This window comes from Staurois parvus, unplaced genomic scaffold (genome assembly GCF_062004578.1).
Source record: "Staurois parvus isolate SC_StPar_1 unplaced genomic scaffold, SC_StPar_1.0 ptg000439l, whole genome shotgun sequence".
Taxonomy (NCBI): Eukaryota; Metazoa; Chordata; class Amphibia; order Anura; family Ranidae; genus Staurois; species Staurois parvus.
The window spans coordinates 5,155,387-5,173,003 of NW_028318235.1; the positions used below are offsets into that span (position 1 = coordinate 5,155,387).

The following is a 17,617-nucleotide window of genomic DNA, read 5'->3' on the forward strand; positions in this document are numbered from 1 at the left end:
CTTTTAACCGGACTGCAATAATGCGGCGGGCAATCTGACACTGACACTGGTGGGAACTGACTAATTACCAATGACATCCAGTGACCAGTGATAATACTATACACTGTTACTGTACTAAGGACACTGACTGGGAAGGGGTTAACATCTAGGGCGATCGAGCTGTTAAATGTGTGCCTAACTATGTGTAATTTGTGTTGCTTTCTACTATCGATCTCTTAGTTTCTCATTCCTGCTTTGCTATGGGCTGTGATTGTACCCAGCCCATCAGCAGGTCTCAGCCATGAATCATTGGCTGGGACTTGCTGACAGACTCCAGCTGTGTACAATTACAGCATCAGTAAGTGGGCGGGGCATGCGTATGCACCTGTCTGAAACAGGCGGCTATGTACAGGCACATCACTTTGCCTTTAACCGAAAAAAGGGTTATCCTATAGTATCACTTTATAACTTAAGTCTACATACAGAGTCTGTCAGAAGTATGTCATGTACAGAGTGCAAGTAATACTTAAATTTGAAGATTGAAGCACCACACCAAGTATTAGAGTCAAAAATGTAGTTTTATTCCAAACATACAGTATAATGGGTGCAATATCCAATGTGTGCAGAGGCCACACATTGCCCTTTCATCAGGGTGTATTAGAAAAACTTGGTACCGTTCAGCAGCTGGTTTAAACAAAACCATATGGATTCTTTTTGTTGAATCTGTCACCACCCACCACTTCTTCTCTTGACCTGCAGTTACAAATGAAACAAAATGTGGAAGAGAACAGGTTTTCATGAGGGAGTTGGAGAACTGGGAAAAAGATATAAAAGAAAAAGATGGCTCTCTGACGTTACAACCTATCAGAAACAAAGACTACAGAAAAAAGGACCAAAGGCAAAGATTCAACAAGAAACAAACAAGAAAAGAGCAAAAAGTCAAAATGAACGTTACTTGTATGTGGACAATGCACTATAAGAAATTGATAAAGAAGACAAAACTAATGAATCCATGTCCACAGAGTCTGATTGTGGAGGATGAAGTCAACAAGGACAGGACAAGGAAATCTCTACAAGAGCAGGAAAGGGGAAAGAACTTAGAGTGGGAAAGTACAATGATGCTGTAGTGCTATATAAAAGGCCTGAGTGCAGATCTGATTAGAGCAGTATTACCAACAAACAGAGCATCCGCTTTCTTCAGGATAAAGAAATATGCTGTTGCTGAATCAGACAGCAAACTGGTTATTGCACTAGACTGTAATTATTTAAAAGCCTACGTTAACAGGGGCGCTGTTAAAAATTTGCAAGGAGCAAAAGAAGATTATCAAAAAAAGTCCTGAAGCTTGATGCAAATAACTTTGAGGCTACAAAGGAACTTAAAAAATAATACAGGCACCAGGTGTTACTTCATAGTAAAAGGAAGAAGAAAAACAAACAGAAACTGTTTTATTAGAGAAGTGCTTGGGCAATGCTTACTTTAAGGAATTAAAATATCAAGCTGTTATTGAGTGCTACACTCAAGACTTTACAGCAGTGTAAGTGCAAGAAAGATTTAGCCCCCTTTCACATTGGCGGACTGATTGGGTTCATCTGAAAAACAGACAGGCGAACCTGATTGATCCGCTATTCTGAAAGGGGTCTAAATCTTTTTGCCGAAAACAATGAGCTCCGTTTAAAAACTAATCAAAAGTACTAAAGCTTTTTCTAACAAAGGTTCTAGTGCCACCAGTCTACTAGTTCAAGCATGTATAGGGTGCAGGGCAGGTATCAAGAATGAGTAGTGCAGAGTTCAGTAATAAGTAGCAACAAACACACAGTTCAGGGGTCAGGAGTACGTATTGCAGAGGCCAGAGGTCAGTAATATGTAGTGTAGAGTGCGGGGATCAAGTGTACGTAATGCAGAGTTCAGGGGTCGTTAGTAACGAATGCACAGTGCAGGGGTCAGGAGTAAGTAATGCAGAGTTCAGCAGTATGTAACACTCAGTGTAGGGTCAGGACTAATGCAGAGTTCAGAGGTCAGTACTATGTAATGCATAGTGCAGGGGTCAGGAGTAAGTAATGCAGAGTCACTACCAAGTATCACAGAAGTCAGGAGGTCATGAATAAGCAACACAAAGTTCAGGGGTCAAAAATACCACACAGTGCAGAGGTAAGAAGTACATAACACAGAGTTCAGGGGTCAGTGGTATGTAATGCAGAGTACAAAGGTCAGAAGTATATACACGCACACACACCTGCGTCAGAAATCCGATGACCTCTCTAGAACACTGCCAGCACAGCGCTGAGGACTTGTTATTACAGCCAACATCCTTGTACAGATTTCTGCCCCCTGGAACTGAGCCCCCACTGCCCTTTTACCCTCTTCCAGCACACCAGTACTTACCTCCTACCTTCACCCACTCTCCACAGTGCAGAATTATGTGTGACCTACTTGCACCTTCCTGCCATGCCCACCACACTTTTATTGGCTGGAGGTGCACCTCAGGTATCTCTAATAGCCACTGCAGGCTCCCTTTGGACAGAGACAACCCACTGACTGCCATCTCCTGTATCCTGTATGTTACCCTGCTGGCCTGATGGGGCCTGGTACGGGAGAGCTTGCTGTATTCCCATATGGAGGCCCTGACGCCCTTTATCTTTGCACTCCTTTGTCTGCCAATCGCATTCTGCACCCTTTGTTCACTACTCACCTCTACACCTCCTCATAAGCATGATAACCTCTGCATTGCTCATCCACCACTGATAATGTCTGCTCACCCACTTTCTACAACATCTCACATCTGCATCCACTGCACCTCCTTCACACTGCAAATGCCGCAACATCTGCACCCCCTTTAACCGTGTTGCCCCCACCCTGTTATCTATGCACCCCATTCCAGTATTGCACCTACCCTTTCATCTATGCACCCTCTTCCACCATGTTGCACACACCCTTTTACTTATGCACCCCTTTCTACAGTGTTGCACCCACCCTTTTATCTATGCACCCCCTTCCACCATGTTGAACCCACACTTTTAGCTATGCAATCCCTTCCACCATGTTGCACCCACCTTTTTAACTATTCACCCTCTTCCATTGTGTTGCACACACCCTTTTATCTATACACCACATTCCACCATGTTTACACCAACTATTTTATCTATGCATCCCTTTCCACCATGTTGCACCCATCTTTTTAACTATGCACCCTCTTCCACTGTGTTGCACACACCCTTTTATCTATACACCACATTCGACCACATTTACACCAACCATTTTATCTTTGCACCCCCTTCCACCATGTTCTACCCACTATTTTATCTACAGTTGCAAGAAAAAGTATGTGAACCCCTTGGGATTACGTGGAGTTTTGCATGAATTGGGCATAAAATGTGCTCTGAACGTCATCTAAGTCACAACAATAGAAGAACACAGTCTGCTGAACATAATACTACACAAACATTAGATGTTGCCATGGTTTAATTGCACATAACATGTAAGCATTCACAGTGCAGGGAGGAAAAAGTATGTGAACCTTTGGACTTAATAACTGGTTGACCCTCCTTTGGCAGCAATAACCTCAACCAAACGTTTCCTGTAGTTGCAGATCAGACCTGCACAACGATCTGGAGTAATTTTGGACCACTCCTCTTCACAAAACTGTTTCAGTGTAGCAATATTCTTGGGATGTCTGGTGTGAATCGCTCTCTTAAGGTCATGCCACAGCATTTCAATTGGGTTGAGGTCAGGACTCTGACTGGGCCACTCCAGAAGGCGTATTCTGTGCTGTTGCAGCCATTGTTTTGTTGAATTACTTGTATGCTTTGGGTCATTGTCCTGTTGCATCACCCATTCTTTGCGGAGCTTCAGTTGGCGGACAGACGGTTGTACGTTTTCCTGCAAAATGTCTTGATAAACTCTGGAATTAATTTTCCCATCAATGACAACAATCCGTCCAGGCCCTGAGGCAAAAAAGCAGCCCCAAACCATGATGCTTCCTCCGCCATGTTTTACAGTGGGGATGAGGTTTTGATGTTGGTGTGCTGTGCCTTTTTTTCTCCACACATAGTATTGTGTGTTCTTCCCAAACAACTCAATCTTGGTTTCATCTGTCCACAGTATATTTTGCCAGTAGTGCTATGGAACATCCAGGTGCTCTTTTGCAAACTTCAAACGTGCTGCAATATTCTTTTTGGACAGCAATGGCTTCCTCCGTGGTGTCCTCCCATGTACTCCATTCTTGTTTAATGTTTTCCTTATTGTAGATGTGTCAAAAAAAATTTTAGCATGTGCCAGAGATTTCTGTAGGTCTTTAGCTGACACTCTGGGATTCTTCTTTACCTCATGCAGCATTCTGTGCTGTGCTCTTGCAGTCATTTTTACAGGACGACCACGCCTAGGGAGAGTAGCAACAGTGCTAAACTTTCTCCATTTGTAGACAGTCTGTCTTACCGTGGACACATGAACATCAAGGCTTTTGGAGATACTTTTGTAACCCTTTCCAGCTTCATGAAAGTCAACAATTCTTGATCGTAGGTCTTCTGAGAGCTCTTTTCTGCGAGGCATGGTTCACATCAGACAGTGCTTCTTGAAAACAGTAAACCCAAAACAGGTGTGTTTTTTAAGGGCAGGACAGCTGTCAGCAACACATCCAATATCATCACACTGATTGGAGTCAAGATTGGCTCACTCCTGGCTCCAATTAGCTCTGGGAGAAGTCATTAAGCTAGGGCCTCACATACTTTTTCCTCCCTGCACTGTGAATGTTTACATGTTATGTGCAATTAAACCATGGCAACATCTAATGTTTGTGTAGTTTTATGTTCAGCAGACTGTGTTCTTCTATTGTTGTGACTTAGATGACGTTCAGAGCACATTGTATGCCCAATTCATGCAAAACTCCACGTAATCCCAAGGGGTTCACATACTTTTTCTTGCAACTGTATATGACAGGGAAACCTAAAACTCATGGGTTTCAGTAACATTTTGACTACTGAAGCCAAACTAAAAAGTAGATGTGTTATTATACAAGCATGTCGTTAGAACTTCATGCCGGAAGCAGCACAATACAGTACATAGTGTTGGATTCAAACATAGTACTCTAACAGGCTTGGAAATCTAATATAATTTATATGTCTTAAGATGGGTGGGAACCTACCTATCTGACTTTCTTTGAAGTTCCATTCTTATCTCTGGTGGAATTTATTAGGTGATAATGGTCATTCTACACTGGCTTGTCACTTCCAGTGGCTTTCTGGGGGAACAGGCCTTCAAAGGCTGAGATCACAATCTTCCCAGCTGGAGGTGTAAATCGTATTCTAACACAAGAAATACAGCTGTTACAAAATAGGACTTCTAATATCACTTTATTTAATATCACTTTAAGAACAGTATAGATCGGGAACACCAAGTTACACAGCACAACAATTTTTGATTTTTACATTGAACATGATGCATATACAACTTCCTATACACCCACCTATTTACAATTCCTGGGCTTCAAATCACTCTTCAGTTTTATATACAAGTTACCTTTTCAGCACGTTCAGTAACAAAAAAGAATCTAATGAGACATGGACCAGGGTTACTTATTTCAGTTCAGGAGAAATCTCAGAAACAGCACATATACTTGCCTTAAAGTGTTTCATTCGAATATGAGTCATGTTCATTAACATAACTTCAGAGTTAATACCAGTCTTTCCACAATATGGATGCCAAGCAAAGCAGTTATACCATCCTATGCGGGGCTCTTCATGTTCAGAGGCCACAGCAGCAATCTGAGTAGAATTGAACTAATTCAAGAAAGACCAAATATCATCCATAGGATGCAAGAATAGTATGTTTGTGTTGACATACAATAATGGATCCACATAATTTAGTATAAATTGCAGAAACAGTCTTTGTGATGCACACGGCTTGAGGAGTTTTCTCCATTCTGCTGCATTTTCGGGTGGAAAAGTGTCAGGGTCCTATCCATGGCAGAAGTCCTGAAAGACCGGGCATTTCCGCCAGTACCCTACATGGCCGCAGAAACACACGCATCAGGCCCAGTTTTGGTGCCAAACGGCCTCAAGTTGCTGGATGATCTCTAGCTCCCCGTACCTTGTTCCTGGGTTATTGTGACCTGTGACTTCCTGATACTGACTCGGCTTGCTCTTGGACCTGTCTACTCTGCTTAACCCCTGATCTGACCTCGGTTTGGCTAACGGATACTCTCTCTCTCGCTCCTCTGTGTATGACCTCGGCTATCCCATCTGACTACGTCTGCTCTGATTCCCACCTGATAATCGACCTTGACTTGAACCGGCTATCCAGTAATCCTCTATTCCCAGAAGGGCTTGTATACCTTGCACAGGCGCCATCTGTCTGCAGACCTCATCTCCGTGCATCAGCTATGCTCCTGGGTGGACCACCAACAAGCACTCCTACAGGCGACCTGTGCCACTTTGGGCCTGACTCACACTGTCCCACTCTCAAGGGTGTCTGAAACTTAGCCGCAAGGGAAGCCCTTTCTCCATTGGCCTCCACCACCAGGTACCTGATAAAAAGATATAGGGTACAAAGTATATTTTTAATTTCTATGCACCCCTTCCACAGTGTTGCACCCAACCTTTCACTTATTCACCTCCTTCCACTGTGTTGGACCCACCACTTTACCTATGCACCCCGTTCCGCCATGTTGCACCTGCCGGTTTATCTATGTACTCCCTTCCACCACATTGCACACAAATTTCCATCTATGCATCTCTTTCCACCATGTTGCACCCACAATTTTATTTATGCACCCCCATACCTCCCAACTTTTTGAGATGGGAACGAGAGACACCTATTAGCAAATGTATGTAGGCATAGAACATGCCCCCCGCCACACCCTCTTAAAGGAGAATTGTACAAAAAAAAGATTAGTTAAACCCACAAGTGCTTTTTTTTAACTACTGTTCCTTTATATTGGCTTTTAAAGTTTACAATTTGCAGCAATTTAGAAACTGGATGATAGCTTTAGCACCGGGAAACACTTTTTGAAAGATAAATAGTGCATTTTATACACAACTATGGTGTCCTTTCATGAAACAGAGATCAGCGGTGATCCTGAGGATCGCCGCTGATCTCCGATCATTAGTGGTTTAGGAAACAGAGATGACCAGTGGAGAACATGTTCTCCGCTGATCATCTCAGCACACAGATGGCCAGTGTATGAAGGAGCGATGTCAGCCCTTCACTGGCGATCTCAGCCCTTCACTGGCGATCTGTATTCTCCCTCCAGATTCTCCAGCCCAGAGCTGGAGAATCGGAGGAACCGCAAACGAAGCGGCGATAATTTACCGCTGCTTAGTTAACGGTATTTGACTGATCTCTTACTGTAATCTCGTGAGATTATAGTAAAAGCAGCCGTTTTCCAGCGTTCAATGCATTTGTAGATTGCTTCTCCCTTCATTCGGAGAAGTGATCTACACCGCTTCATAAAAAGCATTCAAAACTCTCTCCTCTGAGAATGCCAGAGAACTGAGCAGCGGTTATTTACCGCTGCATGATAAAAGGACACCTATATACAGTGCATCCAGAAAGTATTCACAGCGCTTAACTTTTTCCACATTTTGTTATGTTACAGCCATATTCTAAATTGAATTAAATTCAATTATTTCCTCAGCATTCTACAAACAATACCCCTTAATGACAACATGAAAGAAGTTCATTTTGAAATCTTTGCAATTTATTAAAAATAAAAAACAAAAAAAAACACATGTACATAAGTATTCACTGCCTTTGCCATGGCACTCAAAACTGAGCTCTGGTACATCCTGTTCCCACTGATCATCCTTGAGATGTTTCCACAACTTGATTGGAGTCCACCTGTGGGAAACTGAGTTGATTGGACATGATTAGGAAAGGCATAAACCTGTCTATGTAAGGTCCCACAGTTATCAGTGCATGTCAGAGCACAAACCAAGCCATGAAGTTCAAGGAATTGTCCGTAGACCTCTGAGACAAGATTGTATCAAGGCACAGATCTGGGGAAGGGTACAGAAGGGTGCAGCATTGAAGGTCCCAATGAGCACAGTGGCCTCCATCATCTGTAAATGGAAGACGTTTGGAACCACCAGGATTCTTCCTAGAGCGGGCCGCCCAGCCAAAATGAGCAATCGAGGGAGAAGGGTCTTAGCCAGGGAGGTAATCAAGCACCCAATGGTCACTCTGAAAGAGCTCCAGCATTTGGCAAGCTGAGACCTGCCAGTGTCATGGATTGTTCTCAATCATCGTCTGGGAAGACCAGGTGATGTCAATCTCAAAGGTTTTAAATGCCCAGACTCATCTGACCTTGCCCCAACAATCAGCACCATGGGTTCTTCTAAGCAGTTGTCTAGAAAACTGAAACTGAAAATAGTTGACGCTCACAAAGCTGGAGAAGGCTATAAGAAGATAGCAAAGCGTTTTCAGATGTCAATATCCTCTGTTCGGAATGTAATTAAGAAATGGCAGTCATCAGGAACAGTGGAAGTTAAAGCAACATCTGGAAGACCAAGAAAAATATCAGACAGAACAGCTCGCAGGATTGTGAGAAAAACAATTCAAAACCCACGTTTGACTGCACGATCCCTCCAGAAAGATCTGGCAGACACTGGAGTTGTGGTACACTATTCCACTATAAAGAGATACTTGTACAAATATGGTCTTCATGGAAGAGTCATCAGAAGAAAACCTCTTCTACGTCCTCACCACAGAAATCATCGTTTGAACTTTGCAAATGAACATATAGACAAGCCTGATGCATTTTGGAAACAAGTTCTGTGGACCGATGAGGTTAAAATTGAACTTTTTGGCCGGAATGAGCAAAGGTACGTTTGGAGAAGAAGGGGCACAGAATTTAATGAAAAGAACCTCTGTCCAACTGTTAAGCATGCTTTGGGGTTGTGTTGCAGCCAGTGGCACAGGGAACATCTCACGAATAGAAGGAAAAATGGATTCAATAAAATTTCAGCAAATTTTGGATGGTAACTTGATGCCATCTGTGAAAAAGCTGAAGTTAAAGAGAGGATGGCTTCTACAAATGGATAATGATCCTAAACACACCTCGAAATCCACGGGGGATTACATCAAGAGGCGTAAACTGAAGGTTTTGCCATGGCCTTCACAATCTCCTGACCTCAACATAATTGAAAATCTATGGATAGACCTTAAAAGAACAGTGCGTGACAGACAGCCCAGAAATCTCAAAGAACTGGAAGACTTTTGTAAGGAAGAATGGGCAAAGATACCTCAAACAAGAATTGAAAGACTCTTGGCTGGCTACAAAAAGCGTTTACAAGCTGTGATACTTGCCAAAGGGGGCAGTACAAGATATTAACTCTGCAGGGTGCCCAAACTTTTGCAGACGCCATTTTTTTGTTTTCTGTTAATTTGAAAGTGTAAATGATGGAAATAAAATCTAACTTTTGTTGACATATTATAAGAATGTCTAATCTGTAATTTGATGCCTTTTGGAGATTTTTCCATCTTTCCTTGGCTTCTTTATGCACATTAATACAAATTTTTAGCTGGGGTGCCCAAACTTTCGATCCCCACTGTATATGTGTTTTTTTATTTTTAATAAATTGTAAACATTTCAAAATGAACTTCTTTCACGTCATTATGGGGTATTGTTTGAAGAATGTTAAGGAAAAAAATGAATTTAATCAATTTTGAAATAAGGCTGTAACATAACAAAATGTGGCAAAAGTTAACTCCATATTTACATTAACCATTTATTTGTACCCACCCCTTTCATCTATATACCCCTTCCACTGTGTTGCACCCACCCTTTCATCTATACACCCCCATCTATGTGTTGTTACCCCCATCTAAAGTGTTGCACCCACCCTTTCATCTATGCACCCCCATCTGAAGTGTTGCACCCACCCTTTCATCTATGCACCCCCATCTAAAGTGTTGCACCCACCCTTTCATCTATGCACCCCCATCTAAATTGCTGCACCCACCCTTTCATCTATGCACCCATTTCCACTGTGTTGCACCCACCCTTTCATCTATGCACCCCCATCTAAATTGTTGCACCCACCCTTTCATCTATGCACCCCCATCTGAAGTGTTGCACCCACCCTTTCATCTATGCACCCCCATCTAAAGTGTTGCACCCACCCTTTCATCTATGCACCCATTTCCACTGTGTTGCACCCACCCTTTCATCTATGCACCCCCATCTAAATTGTTGTACCCACCCTTTCATCTATGCACCCCCCATCTAAATTGTTGCACCCACCCTTTCATCTATGCACCCCTTTCCACTGTGTTGCACCCACCCTTTCATCTATGCACCCCTTTCCACTGTGTTGCACCCACCCTTTCATCTATGCACCCCTTTCCACTGTGCTGCACCCACCCCTTTATCTATGCACCCTCTTCTACCATTGTTCACAGCTGACGTGATCAAATGTCAGCGGTTCCATTCCTGCTAAGGAATCCATTGGAAGAGTGGGCGGTGCTTCGGGCGGAGCCAAATGACGTTGTGTTTACAGCCTCCCACATGCGCAGGCCAGGCACCTGTACAGAGGACAGTGAGGGTGGTAGTACAGCTGCATTGGATTCAGACCGGAATGATGGCTAAAGAAACGCAAATACCTGAAAACCGTCGCTAGGTGGAGGGCTTCTAAAATCCCGTGCCATGTCTAGGATGGCAGCGGCTAGCGCTAGAAATGGGCGTTGCTATGAAGTGTGACGTGTCTCCGCTCGGCTGCTACACAACACAGTTTTGGGGCATGTGCCTGAGGAAAGTGGAAACATGCGTAGTATGGGATGAGGAACTTCGAATGAGCTCACGTGACGCCGAGCGGAATTCAGTGACATGTCCTCTTGTCCCAGTCGTTATCACTGGAGGGACATGAGCTGTCTTTGTTTGCCGTCACCTTAGTGCTTCCAGTGGTCTCCTCAGGGCAGTGCCGGGTCAGCTGAGCAGGTGGTGGGCGTTCGTTCGGAGCAGCATGGAACAGCCGGCTTCTCTGCCTTTCCTCCTGAAGTTCTGCTATGCGACTGGCCATTTTCTCAATGATCTGTGTGCCTCTATGTGGTTCACCTACTTCTTGATCTATTTCCACTCGGTGCTGGGCTTCAACTCCTTCCACGCGGGGCTTCTCCTGCTGGTGGGCCAGGTTGCCGATGGCCTGTGTACCCCTCTGGTCGGCTACGAGTCGGACCGACGTGTTGGCAGCTCTCGATTCGGACGTCGAAAATCCTGGCATCTACTCGGTATGTGTGGGGAGGGCTCCAAGGAAGTGTTGTAACATTAGGGGTTTAGAACGCTGCCTTATCATAGAAGACACTATTGTAACTAAAGCTGGCCACACACATGACGCTTTTCAAATGAGAATATTCGATGAATGGACGAATGTCCTTCGAAAATTGTCTATTCCTTTTAACATTAAAAGGAATGTCATTTCTGAACAATAGCCATATGGCTGAAAATTTCTTCCTGCCCCATCGAATTTTCTTGTCACTGCTGTTTGAAATTGAACATCAATTTGACCCCACTAAACTCAGCCATACATGGGTCAAATTCCGTAAGAATTTTTTTACGAAAATCTTTTCTAAGGATTTTTGTTGGATTTCGCACCATTAGTGAGCCACAGCAACGGCCAATTTATGAGCAACCATTGAATTTGAGTGATTGGGCTTGTGGGAAATGTTTTGAAAAACGAACAGACAAGTTTCTAATCAACGATAGGAGAATCGTGCGAGAAAAAGAAATGAGTGTGCGCTGTGACCTGGAAAGAAAAGAATTCTTGGCCGCAGAATTCTTTTCTGTAGCAACATGAGGTGAAATTAACCACTTGCCCTCCAGAGGGGATTTACCCTGCTTCCTGACAAGGCCGTTTTTGCAATAAGTCGCTGCATTACGATAACTACTTCCCATCCAGCCCATGTACATAAACGACCGGAAGGGAGCAGTGCAGGACCGGGTGACCGTTTATAAACGTCCTCCCGCTTCCCTGCTTGTGCGCGCTCCCTAGGAGCACATGGCACTGCGATCTGGTGCCCGCTGTGTCCTCTGGATACAGCGAGACACCAATCTCTGTATGGGTCTTCTGTGTGAGGTCCCATCATGTGATCACTGATTGATTGGCCAATCGGTGATCACATGAATAGTAGTAAGCAAGATGTCATTTCTGACATCAGTGCTTACTACTATTGAAATCTGAATGATCATGGAGGTCACATGGTACAAGCTAATTCACAACAGCCTTGTACCATGTGACAAGCTGTGACCAATCACAGCTCACACAGTATTTCTTAATGGCTGCAAAAATGCAGCCAGAGGAGAAATGATTGCTTTTACAGCCTTTATGGGTGTAAAAGCAATCGGTATAAGAAAAAAAAAAAATCATCACCCCCCACAAGTAGTAGTGTCACTATGGTACTGCTACTGTACTGCTAGGGCGTCAGTAAGTTAAAAAGAAAAAAAAAAATAAAAATTAAAACAAATTGAAAAATTTTATAATTTTTGGTTATAATTGAATTTGGGTTATTTTTTTTTCTTTTCTTTTTTTTACTGAAAAGATAACTGAATACATTTTGGGCAAGATTTATGAAGAAAGATTTGCAAAATTTTATGAGAAACTTTTCCAAAATTTTTGTACATTTTCATCTATATGGCAAATAAAATAAAAATCCTAGTGGTGAATAAATACCACCAAAATAAAGTTTTATCTGTCTCAAAAAAATGCTAAATTCATATGGGTACAGTGTTGCATGACTGCCCAATTGTCATTCAAAGTGTGATAGCGCTGTAAGCTGAAAATTGGCCTCGACAGGAAGGGGTTAAAAGTGTCCGGACTTGACGTGGTTAACTGATAATTGCGCGATCATGCAATGCTGCACCCAAATGAAATTTGCACCCTTTTTTCCCCACAAATAGAGCTTTCTTTCGGTGGTATTTGATCGCATGTGCATTTTTTTAACTTTTTGCACTATAAATAATTTAAAAAAAAAACTGTTTTGAGAAACAATATTTATTTTTTCTATTAAACATGTCCAGTAAAAAAATTTTACAAATCAAATTTTGTCATAAATTTAGGCTAAAATGTATTCTGCTACATGTCTTTGCTAAAAAAAATCCCAATACGTGTAAGTTAATTGGTTTACATGAAAGTTATAGCGTTTACAAATGGTTTTATATATACTGGAATATATATATATTTATTTTACTAGTAATGGCGGTGATCAGCGACTTATTGCAGGACTATGGCGGGTATTCTGGCACTGGGGGGAACTGACTTGGTGTCACTGACATCCCCATTGACACCAATACAGTTATCAGTGCTAATAAAAAGCAGTGACACTGTGCTAATGGCGCTGGACATGAAGGGGTTAATATAAGGGGTGATCAAAGGGTTAACTGTGTGCTATATCACTGTGTGTGTGCTTCACTATAAGCATGCTGCTTTGTATGGCTCTGCCATGCAGAGCCATACAAAGCAGTGTGCAGGAGCTGACAGGGGAGAGATCTGTATTGTTTACATACCGTGTTCCGGCGAGTAATCATCAGCCGATACCCGGGGATTGACAGCGGACGCCGCAAACGGTGGAGCGGGTAGGGTGCGCACCCCCTACCCGGAAATGCAAAATCACATATGTGTATGTATGTATATGTGATTTTTTGCACCTGTGCCGCCCTCTAGCAGTATTTCTGCTATAGGGCAGAGGGGAAGTGGTTAAAGGCTTGGTTGGTCGAATTTCGAAATCAATGGTGGCACCATCGGATTACAAAATGTACGAAATTTCCGATTTTTCTAAAGAAAATTAATTCTGAAATCGACCCATGTATGGCCTGCATAACGATTAGAAAATCAAATGAATATTCCTAAAACGAAAATTCTCAAACATAAATCTGTATATGGCCAGCTTAAAGCTAGATATAGATGACACTATTGTAACTAAAGCTGGCCATGCGGTTTTTCAGACGAGAATATTCTTAAGAAAAGTCGTATGGAAATTCTTTGAACATTTGATGAATAGACGATTGTCGTTCGAACATTGTCTGTTGCTTTTAATGTTTGATTTTAAAATGAATGTAGTTTCTGAATGATGACCACATACACTGGCCAAAATTTTGTTTGAGCGATTAAAGTTTTTATCCCTGCCCCTTCGAATGTTCTCATTGCTGTTGAAAACTAACATCGATTTGACCACCACTAAAGAGTACTATACACGTAGCGTTTTTTTGTCTGAGAATTTTCGTTTCAAGGATATTTGTTTGATTTTCTAATCATTAGTGGGGTCAAATTTTATGTTCATTTTTGACAGCAGTGACGGGAAAATGTGAAGGGACAGGAAGGAAAATGTTTCTTGATCAAACAGATTTTCGGCTAGTGTATGTGGTTATCATTCAGAAATTACGTTCATTTTAGTCTCGATTCACACTACTGTGACCTGAAAGTCGTTTGACTTACAGTGTGACTTTGCCAGGTGACTTCCTGGTGACTTGAGCACTACTTTGATGTGACTTGAAGCCATTTTCAGGGAATGCCTGGGTAATTTTCCTGCAATGTCAGACCCAAATCGCATCAATATGAATGAGGATCTGACTTGGAGGCGACTTCCATTAAAGTCTAATGGCACAAGTCGGATAGAAGTAGTACAGGAAACTTTTCTAAAGTTGGAGTGACTTCATTACAGCTCCCTTTGACTAATGTGGGGATTTCACATGTCATGCAACTTGGGGTCTCACAAGTCAGATCCCAAGTTGCGGCAGTGTGAACCGAGTCTTAAAGTCAAATGTTAAAAGGAAAAGACAATTTTTCGAACGGCATTTGTCCATTCATCAAATGTTCAAAGAATTTTCAAACTACTTTTCTTACAAATATTCTCATCTGAAAATCTACACGCATATGGCCAGCTTTAAGCTGATCATACACACATAGATTTTCGGATGGTAATATTCATAAGAAAAGTCGTACGGAAATTCTTGGAGAATTTGATGAATTGACAAATGTCGTTCAAAAATTGTCTTTTGCTGACAACGCTTGATTTTAAAAGTAATGTAATTTCTGAATGATAACCACATACACTGGCCAAAAATTTTTGATCGAGAGGTTTTCCTTCCTGCCCCTTCGAAATTTCCCATCACTGCTGTCGAAAATGAACATCAATTTGACCCCACTAACGATTAGAAAATCAAACAAATATTCTTGAAATTAAAATTTTCAAACAATCTATACGTGTATGGCCAGCCTTACATTTAGAAAATCAAACAAATATTCTTGAAACAAAAAACCTTGAACGAAAATCTATACATGTATGGGAAGCCTTACTTGGGTTTTCTCATTCACATAAGGCAGTGATAAAAACAGGAGGTTGAGATGTGGGTTTCAGAAAACTCAATATTAGTGTATGAAGTCCCAAAATAAGTATTAGTGTATAAAGTCCCAAAATAAGAGTCCAAAAATCAAAGTCCAAATAGATCCCAAAGAGAGTATATCTTGATCAGTACTTTCTCAAATCTTCGTGTCTCCAAACCACCTTTTTGATATACTCCAAAAATAGATCTTCATATACCTCAAAGAAAAAAAACTCAACATAGTGCTTTATCCAAATAGTATAAAAAATATATAATGAAAGTGCCACACGTGTTACATGCAAAAACACTACCGTGCCACAGCAACCGTGAGATCAGATACCTCTGCCTTAAATGTTATTCACTGCACGCAAATAACAGAAGTGCATAATTACCCTCAAGGTAGTAACATAAGCCATAGATGAGATTATTTCCAACCTTTTTCCTTCAATCTTTCCAGCCACTTCCCACAGACCTCATAAACAGACCAGGGATCAGTGTGTATCATAAATAATCACAGTACTTTATTATAGCAACTTACATTAAAATAAGAGATCAGCTTCCACACATAAAGCAATTGATTCCACAATCGAACCTCTCCTCAGTGGTGTTGAAATATCCTCACCATACCACTTCAGAGAAGGGATAGGTAATTGGTGATCGGTTCCCCACTAACCATACACCTGTATGGAGGATTCCAGGGCATACACAGCCGCGTGTTCCAGGAACAAAAATGGCCACCACAGCACTTCCGGAAGAGCGTCAGAACGTCACCACGTCACGTGCCCCGGACGCGTTTCGTCACATCCAGATTTTGGCAACAGGGATCCCTGTTGGCAAAGTCTGGATGTGACGAAACGCATCCGGGGCACGTGACGTGGTGACGTTCTGACGCTCTTCCGGAAGTGCTGGGGCGGCCATTTTTGTTCCTGGAACACGCGGCTGTGTATGCCCTGGAATCCTCCATACAGGTGTATGGTTAGTGAGGAACCGATCACCAATTACCTATCCCTTCTCTGAAGTGATATGGTGAGGATATTTCAACACCACTGAGGAGAGGTTCGATTGTGGAATCAATTGCTTTATGTGTGGAAGCTGATCTCATATTTTAATGTAAGTTGCTATAATAAAGTACTGTGATTATTTATGATACACACTGATCCCTGGTCTGTTTATGAGGTCTGTGGGAAGTGGCTGGAAAGATTGAAGGAAAAAGGTTGGAAATAATCTCATCTATGGCTTATGTTACTACCTTGAGGGTAATTATGCACTTCTGTTATTTGCGTGCAGTGAATAACATTTAAGGCAGAGGTATCTGATCTCACGGTTGCTGTGGCACGGTAGTGTTTTTGCATGTAACACGTGTGGCACTTTCATTATATATTTTTTATACTATTTGGATAAAGCACTATGTTGAGTTTTTTTTCTTTGAGGTATATGAAGATCTATTTTTGGAGTATATCAAAAAGGTGGTTTGGAGACACGAAGATTTGAGAGTACTGATCAAGATGTACTCTCTTTGGGATCTATTTGGACTTTGATTTTTGGACTCTTATTTTGGGACTTCATACACTAATATTGAGTTTTCTGTAACCAAGTGTGCTTAAAGATTGATTGATTTATGTATGTACTTCAGGGGAAGGACGGTTAAAGTGACTTGGTGGGGTATTAGAATTAAAGCAGGATAGTGCTGGATATCTTATATTGAGATGTGGGTTTACTGCCCCCCAACTGACCACCTCATCCACGTGGGCAGAAAAAAAACAATGCGCACACCATATAGATGTATAGGCATCGAAAAGTAGCACTCTAGTAATCAACCTATACACATAGCTGTGTCTACATACTAGAATGTGCGATTGGTCGTGCACATAGGATGCAGATTTTATATGCATTAACACAGGTACTGTAGGCGCTTTTTTTTACACAGGATCTTCTAGCTCTGCCAGCAATACGCATATGCAGAAAATATGCAGATGCCTGTGTGAAGGAGTACTGCATGTCGCAATGTGCGTTGTTTAGCTGTGCAACAAAATAGTAGGACACAGCTGGGCCCAGGGCTGCAGATTTTACGCATTAACATGCCTAAAGGTGAGTGCGTATCTTGCGCAGGATCTTCTGTGTGCTCTGCCGTCAAGAACCTGTGTTCCATGCAGATAATGCATATGCCTGTGTGAATGAGCCCTAAAAGATTATACACTTGGCAACTAGCGACGTACGGGTACATTGCTGGACTTCAAGAGGTTATACCAGGATGAGGCCGGAAGCTGCAGTTTTTTAGAGCTGACAGGCCGCTTTCTTGTAAAAGCAATCCAAGCAGCTAACTGGCCGCTGGA

The 17,617-nt window shown here is 42.2% G+C and overlaps 1 protein-coding gene and 1 long non-coding RNA gene across 3 annotated transcripts in view; one reads left to right on the forward strand and one right to left on the reverse strand.

The window, feature by feature from the left end:
- Positions 1-538: 538 nt before the first annotated feature.
- LOC149454053 (uncharacterized) lies at positions 539-5,278 on the reverse strand. The gene is made up of 2 exons (XR_016314379.1): positions 5,118-5,278; positions 539-732 (listed from the first exon to the last, which is right to left on the reverse strand). It is a non-coding gene; the product is annotated as an uncharacterized LOC149454053 (long non-coding RNA).
- Positions 5,279-10,469: 5,191 nt separating this feature from the next.
- The window catches only part of MFSD12 (major facilitator superfamily domain containing 12), a 172,825-nt gene continuing 165,677 nt past the window's right edge, over positions 10,470-17,617 (forward strand). The window contains exon 1 of one of the 2 annotated variants that reach the window (XM_089687901.1): positions 10,470-11,197. In XM_089687901.1, coding sequence (XP_089544027.1) covers positions 10,933-11,197 — 265 coding nt within the window. In that variant the 5' untranslated portion in view covers positions 10,470-10,932. The remainder of the gene's footprint in view (positions 11,198-17,617) is intronic. The other variant, XM_089687900.1, reaches the window with a different exon arrangement.